This window comes from Anthonomus grandis, chromosome 3 (genome assembly GCF_022605725.1).
Source record: "Anthonomus grandis grandis chromosome 3, icAntGran1.3, whole genome shotgun sequence".
NCBI lineage: Eukaryota > Metazoa > Arthropoda > Insecta > Coleoptera > Curculionidae > Anthonomus > Anthonomus grandis.
This window is the reverse complement of record NC_065548.1, coordinates 33,001,341-33,014,055: the sequence shown is the minus strand read 5'-3', so window position 1 is coordinate 33,014,055 and position 12,715 is coordinate 33,001,341. Positions and strand designations below refer to the sequence as shown.

Below are 12,715 nucleotides of genomic sequence, written 5' to 3'. Positions count from 1 at the left end.
TTCTCTTTTACTTATAGATGTAAAATTTCGACGAGAGTTCCTTCTTTTTTTATTAAGAAAATCAATAGAAGAAGAAAATGCTGTTTCTGCCTCAGATACTGGATCTTCAAAAATCACACTATTTCTCCGGAGCCGAACAATATGCCTGACCTTATCCTTTATTTCGTTAAGTAATTCAGTAATTTTTAATGCCTAGCTAAAATATAAAGCCAGAACAGCATCAATTGTAGAGAACGCTTCTCGAAAACAAAATTATCGAATAGATCTTATGTTTATTTAAAGAATTTTATTCTTAAATTCTAGTTGATTCTTATCACCCTTTTTACAAATAGCTCCGTAAATCTGAGTACGTGCCAAATTATTTAACGGAAAATTCTGGTCATTTAGGAATTAGGAAACACCTATTCGGTTTTTCCTAATTCTATATTTTCTCCCTGTATTCAACTACAACGTTTGGCAACACTGCATATGTCAAGCTATTTATTCAATTGTTTGATAAGTATGGAAGCGAATCATCACCGCGTTTTTTAACTCTAAAAGTGTTTTAATTTGCACGTGTGACTTTTAGTAAATGAAAAATTGTGGAAATTACTTTGTAATTTAAATTTTTACACTGTTCACTGTAAGTAGTTTTTGTTTTCAATTGATTTCTCATATTTTCTCCAAGTGAATATTTATTGGATTTGCCGTACATATCATGTTTTGTTTTGATGGCGTGCATAGCACGCGACTATCTCTAATGTTTGATTTTATTACGCTCACAAGGACTTACTTTAACGGTATATTTAAATATACATAGAAAACGTTTTGAAACGCTTTTTTTCAAGTTATTTTTAGTTTAAATAATTTCCTTTCAACAATCTTAGAGAAATAAAGAGAATGTACTGACAGAACTTGTCAAAAATTATGACTAACCATACATCTAAAAAATTAGTAAAAAAAAAGTAGAAATAAGAAGCCTGCAAAGTTGTAACTTAACTGTAAGCTTAATTCTAGGGAATTTAGATGGATTCTAGTCTTGAGTGGGGAGTAATTTGATCCTTAATAAATTTTTAAATTTTTTTCAAACACTTTCAGTAGGTAATTAATATGCAATGGACATAACAACTAAAATGAGCCAAAAGAGTTTGGAAAGTTTCCTGAAATCCCATCTAAAAGTCAAAAATCAATAAAGTTCTGAAAGAATTTTAACAGGTGTAAGTCAGGAACTGGACCTGTTATGCATAATACAAAAATATTTATTTCCAAAAGGTTAGCAAGAATACATGATATAGGAAAATATCATTTGTTCCAGTTACAATCTCTTAAATGTAAAGTAAAATTCATCTTACCAAATTACATTAAAGATACTTTATAAACATTACTTTTCTTAATTAAAATATTCATTGAGTGAATAAAAAGCCTTGGGAACCAAAAATAATTTAAGTTGTTTAAAACAATTTATGTTAATAGTTACTTTGATATGTTGTGGCAAATGGTTATAAATTTTTATTGTTATAAAATATGGCCCCATTAGGGTAGCATGTAAACAACACTGGGGTGTACATAGATTTTGTTAATATCTAGTATTAAAAGAATTAATAAATTCTCTATTGGTGTAGGTTTCTATGTGGATTTTAATATATAATGCACAGAAATAAATATAAATTGAAATAGATGTCAGAATCCTATATGAAATAAAATACTCTCTACAGCTACCCATTCTATGTATTTGGGCATTCTGCCTCAAATTATATGTTTTTGTGACACTTGTATAGACTTTTATCACTGATAAATTTTCCCAACATTTATGACTGTATAGCTTAAATGTGGGAATACTTGTCCATAGCATAAAGTAAGCATATTGTGGTCAGAAAGACAACTTTGCAGCTGTCTGAAAAGATAAGAATATGTATTAAACTTTGAGCAGACATGATTAATATGTGCATTCCATAATAATTTATTACCTATCTTTACCCCCAAACAATTTGTAGAAGCTGTTCTAAACTGTTACCATTTCCAAAAAAAATAAAAATTTTTTGGTGATAGAAAGAAACAAAAGAAAAATGTGCTATATTATGTAAGACAAAACAAAATCTTGTGTACAAGCATCCTAAAAACTAAAAAATTCTAAATTCACTTTAAATTTCAAATTTCAAACAAAAATAACATCTAAAACATTTCACTATAAAATTTATACACATTACCAAAATTAATTATAATAAAACAGATTGAAAAAATAAAAAAAAAGCATCTTTTTGATAAATTTGATTAAAAAATAAGTAAAGCTGTCAATAAAACAGAATTTAGAGGAAGTAAATTAAAATATTTAATAGGAAATGAAACTAAAACACTAAAATGATGTCAGAGCACAGGTCAAAAGGTATCATTAAAAAAATCGTCAAGGCTATAATATGCCCTGGATAATAAAAGTGATTTTAATTTCTTTCTGAATTTCTTAACTTCTAAAATTTGTCTGATACATAGAAGAACATGGTTGTAAATTTTTTTGCTAAGGTATATAAGTGAGTTCTTGAAGAGGGAGGATGTAGGGATTGGTAAGGGAAAATCTTTAACCTGGCAAGTTATATGAGCAGTGTTAGAGGGAGGTTTAGGACATTTATGAATAAACAGTAGCTGTTTCTAAGATAAAAAGATAAAAAAGAATTAGGATTTTTTTGGTATATAAAGAGAAGATTTAGGATATGATCTTCGAAGCGAAGGCGACTGACCATCAATGGTCATACCAAGGAACTTACAGCTTTTTTGTATTGCAAGGAGGAGTTTTCACTAAACATAAGGCCCTGAATGTCACACTTAAATTCCATAATAAAGGTTTTGCCCACATTAAATATGATATTTTTAAGCAAAAATGCACTAGTTGACTTGTAGAAAAATGAGTTTTTTTTTGTAATTGTTTTTTTGTTGTTTTCACTAACTATGACAAATTAATCACATGCAGTAATGTAAATGAATACACAACATTTTAAACTGATTCTATTTAAAAAGGTGTCAGCATCTTATGGTCCAAGAACATAATTGTGCAAATTTTTGGAACTGAAATGACAAGCCTCTGGCAAAAAACCAAGCATATCAGTAGAAAAACCAGAATCATATAAAATACATCTGTTGCACATAACTACTCTGACTGAGTATGACATAAAATAGAATGGCTTGAGAATTTTTTGCAATGTACTTAGGCCTCTTAGTTCATACCAGCAGGTCATTATTTACTCAAGGCCAACAGTTAATGGTGCCTATGTGTGTATACAGGGTGTTTCAAATTCCCTCAACATGGCAATCTTGGAATCTATAAGAGATAAGAAGAAGGTAATTAGGTCAAAGTTGAGAATTTTTGAGCAAGTTGGGGATTACTGTTGATTTCTGGGCCTATCATTGATGGGAGTTTAAGGTTTGACAACCATGTTTTGGGCCTCCCACTAAACCTTTTTCTGGTTGATTGTTTCTATTTAGAAAAAAAGTGTTAAGGTATCTGTGTGGTGTTGGTCTTAGAGTCTCTTGTAAACCTCTTTTTGTAGCTGAAAGAATTTTAACAATTTTTTCACTCTTTATATTGGAAACTACTACACTCATACATAAGTCTGTTAGTCCACCATCCTGCACCAGTCATTATACTCGTCAAGTAAACAACTTATCTCTTCCAATATAAAGAATTACTAGTATTGTAAATTCTAGGATTAGGAAGCTTTTAGCACAAGTTTGCAAACTGTAAATAAAGTATATTTTGACTTTGACTTGACTATTGTAGTACAAGAGAGGTATTTCACTAATAATTTAAGCAATTATGGTTTTTACAAATGAAGAAAAGTGAGATATGATTAAAATTTATTATAAATACAATAGAAATGCTATTAGGTTGTCAGCAATGTATTTGTTGATTTATCCTGTGACAGTGAAAGTGACAGGAACCGCACCATATTTAAAATCCCCCACATATACATGACAAGTTTCAAATTATCTTACAGAAAGGTTTCTTGATTTGAATGTTTTAGATACATTTTTATGGGCAACACTAAAGAATTGAGTTTATGTGAGGAGGGAATTTCAAAATATTGAGAAGATGCAGTTAACTATTATAAGGGAGTTTTACAGATTAAGTATAAGTAGAGATTTTAAGATTAATTTTTTTTGTTGTTAAATTTACTATTTTTTTATTTATTTTATTATTTACTAAGGCGTGTTAAGCTTAATATGAGATAAAATTGTTGTTTTCCTAGTTTTTTTTTGAGTAAATAGATTAATTTAGCCTCTTTTGAAATACTTATAGGTGTTTCAAAAATAATAAGAGTGTAATCCTGAAGTAATATGTGCACTACTATGGTATTGCATTGTTAGTATTTTTGTCTATCTTGTATTGATAATGTGTAATAATAATAAACGTCTTTTATTAGCATATGCATACAAATATATAAATACTTATAAGTAAAATACATTATAATGCACACACTCAGATTGGCGAAGTTTAGCCATAGGCAATTCTTCCACTTAACCAACTTCAAACCCTATGTGACCATGCAGTAAAAAAAAAAAACAAAAACATAACAAATTTATAGCATTATACAATACTGATCTCATTCAGTGAAACATATTTATAAGCAAGCTTAAATTTATGTAATGAACAGTGTTTAAAATTAGGTGAAAGGGAATTATAAGTTAAATAAATAAGTTTAAGACAGTTATATGAAACTCTTTTTGAAATAGTGAAGTTCTATGCTTAGGAATTGAAAAATAAATATAGTCTCATAAATTTAAGTTATGTACATTAGATCATAACTCTAATTTTTGTTTAAGTACACTTAGGTTTCTTACAGTCCAAAAGTTTTCTAAAGAAAATCATAGATAAACAAAAAGTAATAAAAAAAATTAATAAAAAACCATACAATTTGTATATACAGTCACCGGCACAAAATTCCGTCACCCTGAAATATTGGCCAAGTTTGATGTTTTATAAATTTTTTATCAGATTCTCACGATTTTGCCATCAGTTTTTAGATACATTTGTTGTGATTTTTTAAAATCATTTTGTGAAGTAGCATTTTTCGATTAGGCTATATTATACAGGAGTAAAACAAACTGTTGTTTTTTCTCGTAATTTCAAAAGACCCTGTAGGAAAATTAAGATGGAAAATTCTGTTTACATACTGTTCCTTGTAATCTTTGATGTATTCTAAACATTTTGATTTTTGATTCATTCCATTATCTCATTTCTGCTGCGAGCTGCAAATTTTTTATTAAAACGCTGATTTGAAGCTTATTTTTAGATAATTAATGTCAAGTTTTCTGTCAGATATCAAGGACTGTCAGATATGTCCCATTTTCCATCTACGCTCTCCCAGACTCTTTTTAACAATCCATCTTTTATAACCAATGAATTTCATTGGGAGCAATAAGCTTTTAGTTCTGGAGATTTGTCAGAAATATCTTTCTATTCTGGTTTTAAAATTTCTTGAGATTTCAGTTCGTAAATAAGACCAAATACTGGGTCATCACACTGATCTTGTCAGCTGTATTTGTTGATTTATCCTGTGACAGTGAAAGTGACAGGAACCGCACCATATTTAAAATCCCCCACATATACATGACAAGTTTCAAATTATCTTACAGAAAGGTTTCTTGATTTGAATGTTTTAGATACATTTTTATGGGCAACACTAAAGAATTGAGTTTATGTGAGGAGGGAATTTCAAAATATTGAGAAGATGCAGTTAACTATTATAAGGGAGTTTTACAGATTAAGTATAAGTAGAGATTTTAAGATTAATTTTTTTTGTTGTTAAATTTACTATTTTTTTATTTATTTTATTATTTACTAAGGCGTGTTAAGCTTAATATGAGATAAAATTGTTGTTTTCCTAGTTTTTTTTTGAGTAAATAGATTAATTTAGCCTCTTTTGAAATACTTATAGGTGTTTCAAAAATAATAAGAGTGTAATCCTGAAGTAATATGTGCACTACTATGGTATTGCATTGTTAGTATTTTTGTCTATCTTGTATTGATAATGTGTAATAATAATAAACGTCTTTTATTAGCATATGCATACAAATATATAAATACTTATAAGTAAAATACATTATAATGCACACACTCAGATTGGCGAAGTTTAGCCATAGGCAATTCTTCCACTTAACCAACTTCAAACCCTATGTGACCATGCAGTAAAAAAAAAAAACAAAAACATAACAAATTTATAGCATTATACAATACTGATCTCATTCAGTGAAACATATTTATAAGCAAGCTTAAATTTATGTAATGAACAGTGTTTAAAATTAGGTGAAAGGGAATTATAAGTTAAATAAATAAGTTTAAGACAGTTATATGAAACTCTTTTTGAAATAGTGAAGTTCTATGCTTAGGAATTGAAAAATAAATATAGTCTCATAAATTTAAGTTATGTACATTAGATCATAACTCTAATTTTTGTTTAAGTACACTTAGGTTTCTTACAGTCCAAAAGTTTTCTAAAGAAAATCATAGATAAACAAAAAGTAATAAAAAAAATTAATAAAAAACCATACAATTTGTATATACAGTCACCGGCACAAAATTCCGTCACCCTGAAATATTGGCCAAGTTTGATGTTTTATAAATTTTTTATCAGATTCTCACGATTTTGCCATCAGTTTTTAGATACATTTGTTGTGATTTTTTAAAATCATTTTGTGAAGTAGCATTTTTCGATTAGGCTATATTATACAGGAGTAAAACAAACTGTTGTTTTTTCTCGTAATTTCAAAAGACCCTGTAGGAAAATTAAGATGGAAAATTCTGTTTACATACTGTTCCTTGTAATCTTTGATGTATTCTAAACATTTTGATTTTTGATTCATTCCATTATCTCATTTCTGCTGCGAGCTGCAAATTTTTTATTAAAACGCTGATTTGAAGCTTATTTTTAGATAATTAATGTCAAGTTTTCTGTCAGATATCAAGGACTGTCAGATATGTCCCATTTTCCATCTACGCTCTCCCAGACTCTTTTTAACAATCCATCTTTTATAACCAATGAATTTCATTGGGAGCAATAAGCTTTTAGTTCTGGAGATTTGTCAGAAATATCTTTCTATTCTGGTTTTAAAATTTCTTGAGATTTCAGTTCGTAAATAAGACCAAATACTGGGTCATCACACTGATCTTGGATTAAACTAGCTACATCCCACTCTTTAGAACTGTGAAGGCCAATACGATTACAAGTAAATATCTCTGGATGCTGTTTTGATACTTTTTAAAACAATGTTGACATGTTTCAATACAGGGTCTTCTCGATAAAGCATCGGCATTTTGGTGATATTCGCCTTTCCTATGTTCTATTGTAAAGTCATACTCTTGTAATCATTGAAGCCACCTTACTATTTGTCCTTCGGGGTTTTTAAACTGAAACAGCCATTTCAACGAAGCATGGTCAGTTTTAAGGATAAATCGTTGACCATACAAATATTTATGGAAATGTTCAATAGCTTTTACTGCTGCCAATAGCTCTCATCTGGTGACATAATAGTTTCTTTCTGGTTTTGATAACGTTTTACTGAAATAAGCTATCACTTGCTCGCCATCTTCATATTTTTGTGATAGAACGGCCCCAATTCCAACATTACTTGCATCGGTATCCAAAATAAAAGTTTGTCCGGGAATCGGATATGTTAAAATTGGAGATGTGCATAGTGCTCTTTTTAACCTTTGAAATGCTTCTTCACAGTCTGTTGACCAACTAAATACCATTTCGTCCTCCGTGAGCTTATGTAGAGGCTTTGCAAGATTAGCGAAATTTCTTACAAATCTTCTGTAATAGGTACAAAGGCCCAGAAAGCTTCTTAACTGATGTTTGTCAGTGGGTCGTGGCTATTTTTCGATTCCCTCTACTTTATCTGGATCAGTCTTGACACCTTTCTCTGATATTACATGGCCAAGGTATCGAACTTCTTTTTGAAATAAGCAACATTTTTTAGGACTTAGGCTTCAGGTTGGCCTCTTGCAGTTTAACAATATTATGGACCCACCTCACTATTGTTTATTTTTCCAATAAAATAAAAACACTGTTATGATAATCGTGGACCTTGTTGCTTTTGTAATTGACTCTTTTAATAACCTTAATTGTCAGTATCTTTTCTGTGATTTGAGCAAGTTATTGTTGCCCCATAGAGTTTTGTTCCATACACTTGTTAAGTGTGGTTTTAGTTCTGGTAGTATTAGTTTTCTTAATTCATATTTGACTAATAGGGAGTATAATGTGACTGTGAACAGTGTCATCAGTGCATATTATTAAGGTTCCCTGAGGCTCAGTAGGTCACATACTTACCAACCAAGATACATTTTTAGATAAACTCAAAGACAGGTAAATTCCTAGGTAGGTAGACCTTCCTACTTCTTCGTAGATAGGTCTGTCTCTAAACATTGCTGAGAGGAAAATATTTGGTGACGACTAATGTGAGATTGGATGACGACGGAATTTTGGAACTTGTCTGGATTGACATGGTATTTTATGTACTGATTTTAAATTACGCATAAAAGACACGTAAATCTTATAATACACTAAGGGCAATGGATACATAGATCACATTACATTAGGAAAAAATATTTTTGGCATTTTTATATATTTACTAGCAGATATATCATTTGAATTGGAAGGAAATATAAAAAAATATTGTTGCCAAAATATGAACAATAAAATTTAACACAAATTTTTAGAATGGAATCAATTAATATTAATAAAAGGAATAAGAGATTTTTTAAATGATCTTCCAAATGCAGTCAAAACTTTTGGGCTGGAGTTCTTTGATAAGTAAAAGGAGTATATAGTACTGTGTGGTTGCTCAATCCTCATGTATGGTAGTTGATTTGTTAATAAAGGGCATTTTAGTTTATGTGTATAATTAGTTTATAAAATTCTAAGGTCAGCTTTATGAGGTCATTATTCAGATTCTCATCCAAAAGCCTGAATAATTCCAATCATTTTTGGTGGCCCTGTATATATAGAGTAATGTGTAATTAGCAAAGGTCTAAACGATAAACGCAAGAAATTTTATGCATTCTAATGGCTAAATTATCAAAATATGAATTGATAAATTTTAAGTGTTGAGTTATTTCATTATTTTCTAGTGATTGTATGCAATGGCATATATTTTATTGTTCCAAAAAGATACAGTAATCTGTTAAATATGAAAGCTTTAAACAAGGGTCTTTTATTAATCAAATTTTTTTTTAATTTCAGATCAGCTACATACTCTCCAATATGAATGGTAAGTAAGGATAATTAAATCACCATGAACACATAAATGTTTTCATTTATCACTATGAAAATGCTTGCATTTTGTTTTTTACAACTGTAGTAATGAGTCACTGTCTGTTAAAATAAAATGTTATCAATCAAAGGATATATTATAACTTAGTGATTTTTTATATACTACTACTTAGTGAAGTTATTTTAAAAGGTCATGGTAAAATGTTAATAATCATAATTCTGTTCAGGTGACTTACATATTGTAAATATTTCACATAAAACAGCATTAAAAAATTACGAAAAGCAGTTTTTAATCAAAGTATTAATACAATTCTTAAAGATTATTTATTATTTTGAATTAATTTGAGGTTTTGCAATTTCGGGCCTCTTGCCAAAACAGATAATTTTATTTATGATCCCCAATTTAATTTAATAAATCGGACAATTAGATTCGAATTAATCCAGTTCGGTTCAGATCTAATTAAATGGCGAGTCATTACAGTATACAAATTTATTTATTAGCACATCTTTGTGTCTTGTGCCAATTATTTGTTACAGGTCGTTTATCTGTATACAGAGTGGCATATTTAATATCCATGGTCATTAATCACATATTTCCAGATTTATTTTCTTTGAACAAATGTATGTTTTTTGTTATGAAAGTTTATTGTACAGGAAAGGGTACTGATCAGTGAGGTTGATCATTAAACTGAAAATTCAGGAGAGGTATGGTATGACTGGTATGTACTAAGGTTGCTTGGCTCTCTTCCCGTTCTGCAGGTCGACCAGTCTTGATCTCTTATACAGTGACTGCCTAAAGTTCCGCATAAATTCGATAAAAATTAGAGACATGATTTTTTGAGAAAACGCTCGGACCCGTCGATTTTTATTTTAAGTTGCGCATTATTTCACATAAATTTTTGTATACAGGGTGGAACAAAAAAAAGATATGACGTCATCGGTCATTTTTTTAAATAGAATGCTATATTTTTTATTGCATTTATGAAATATAGGCGAAATTCCAAGCAAGTTTCGTATAACACACCTTATCTCAAACTCAACTGTTTTCGACATATTTACATTTAAATAACAAGAAAACAAATAAGTACGTCTATTTACAAATTAAGGTAAAGTCGAGGATAAAAATAATGTTATAAACACTGCCAATTGTTTCTATTTCCATGGTTGCACTTGTAAAGAATCTCGATTTTCAAATGTCACTGTCAGTTCGAAAATTAATAGTTTTTATCAGAATAAATTATGGCTAATTTAACGGAAACCCAACGAATTGAAATTTTGATGATGCTAGGGTACAGGGATCAAGCAACAAGAAGTAAGTGAACTGTTTAATGCCAAATACCCAAACCATCCTATTATTAGAATAGAGTTAGTAGAATAGAGCACAAATTCATAACTTCAGGTCATGTTAGGGATTTGCCAAGATCAGGTCCAAAAATTTCTGAAGAAACACAATTAAATTACACAATTAAACGTTCTGCTCTCCGTCAAAGAAAATCCAAACAATGCAACTTCACAAATTTCAGTTGATAATAATATAGCCGCAACGTCAGTAAGATGCATCTTAAAAGCAAATGAATACCACCCTTATAAAATTAGACTAATACACGAATTAAATGAGGACGATCCAAGAAACCAATTTTGCAAGCAAATGATGAACATTTGCAATAAAAACCGTCAGTTTGTGTTATAAGTTTTGTTTTCAGATGAAGCAACTTTTTGTTTAAACGGTGTCGTAAATCGGAAAAGTTGTCGGTACTGGTCAGTGTCAAATCCACACTGGGCAACTGAGGCTGATACACAGTACCGTAAATCTATTAAATTTTGGGCTGGTATCGTGGAAAATAAAGTAATATGGTCATACTTTTTCGAAGAAAACTTAACAGGACAACGCTATTTTAATTTTCTTCAAGAAGATCTCATCCCTGCTTTGGCTGCCCTATACCCAGACGAACAAGACCCTGCTGTCCCGACAGATAATTTGTGGTTTCAGCAAGACGGCGCACCGCCACATTTCTTTCGAGATGTCCGTAATTACTTGGATACAGTGTTCCCAGGAATATGGCTAGAACGAAGAGGGCCAATAGAGTGGCCGGCCAGGTGATTTACATGAGTTTGTAAAACGTCTTGCTTTCTGCCAAGAAGTAAATGGGGATCAGTTTAATCACTTGATACATTAATAAGAGTTTTTACAGTTTATAACATTTGATCCTCCATTTTATCTTAATTTGTAAATAGACGTACTTACTTGCTTTCTTGTTGGTTAAATGTAAATATTTCTTAAACAGTTGAGTTTTGAGATAAGGTGTGTTATACGAAATTTGCTTGGAATTTTGCCTACATTTCATAAATGCAATAAAAAATATAACGATTCCATTTAAAAAAATGACCGATGACGTCATGTCTTTTTTTTGTTCCACCCTGTATACAAAAATTTATGTGAAATAATGCGCAACATAAAATAAAAATTGACGGGCCCGAGCGTTTTCTCGAAAAATTATGTCTTTAATTTTTATCGAATTTATGCGGAATTTTAGGGTTACAGTAAAATTTTTAGATTTTATTGTAATATTATTTTCATACTTTCTAGTAAGTTTTTTTTAAACTTTTTCAAGCTATTTTAAAATATTAGTTATTTATTTATTTCAATATACGGCGGAGCCAGTTTACAAAAACAATAATAGATAATACAAAATACTAGATAATATAACAGTAAGATTGAAAAGGTGTGAGTGCACACTCTGAGTGCACACACAGTTTTTAAGAAAAACAGATAGGATGCCATCAGGGCTAAAAGAATTTTTATTAGGAAGGCATAAGATTTCATCAAATATGTCTAACAAAGAAAAAGAGATGCGATTTAAATCCAGACTGTAATCAAAATTATAGTCAGGAGTCTTGCTGACAGGTTCCCTGTATGTAATTTCAAAATACCTAGCGAATAAGTTTACAATATCTTGACCATTACCAGCAACCTCGGCTTTTATATGCATGCTATTGGCGATGAATCAGAGAAATGCAATCTATTGATGTGTTTCCAAAATGAAGAAGGATCATGAGAAATTTCAGTATTTAATCTTTCAATATATGACCTAAAACATTAATCATGAAGAGTTTTACATTTATCCCTCAAATTTGAAAAATGAACATAATACCTTGGGATACTTACTGTTTTTGAATGTTGTGTGGGCAATCTGTTTTTGAATAACAAGATTCTGTAATTTTTGTACTAAAGCAAGTGGGAAAATTAGTATGGGAAATTAAAATGATTTAAAATGTTTAATTGGAACAAACATTTCAATAGCAAAATAGAGTGTTGTAAAAAATATCAATGCATTTATTAATATCTTTTTGATTAAAAGCAGTATCTCAATTCATGCTAGCAATTATTAATGGCAACAAAATCACAGTTTACAAAATCATAATAATAAACATCATACTTAAGATTTAAATCACAATTAATAGGAATACTTATTTTA

The 12,715-nt window shown here is 29.9% G+C and overlaps 1 protein-coding gene across 2 annotated transcripts in view; it reads left to right on the top strand.

Annotated features, from left to right (window-relative positions):
• The first annotated feature begins 491 nt into the window (after nt 1–491).
• LOC126734046 (influenza virus NS1A-binding protein homolog) overlaps nt 492–12,715 on the top strand; it is a 134,289-nt gene continuing 122,065 nt past the window's right edge. Inside the window, exons 1-2 of one of the 2 annotated variants that reach the window (XM_050437564.1) lie at nt 492–622; nt 9,210–9,237. In XM_050437564.1, the coding sequence (XP_050293521.1) occupies nt 9,231–9,237 (7 nt within the window). In that variant the 5' untranslated portion in view covers nt 492–622; nt 9,210–9,230. The remainder of the gene's footprint in view (nt 623–9,209; nt 9,238–12,715) is intronic. The other variant, XM_050437563.1, reaches the window with a different exon arrangement.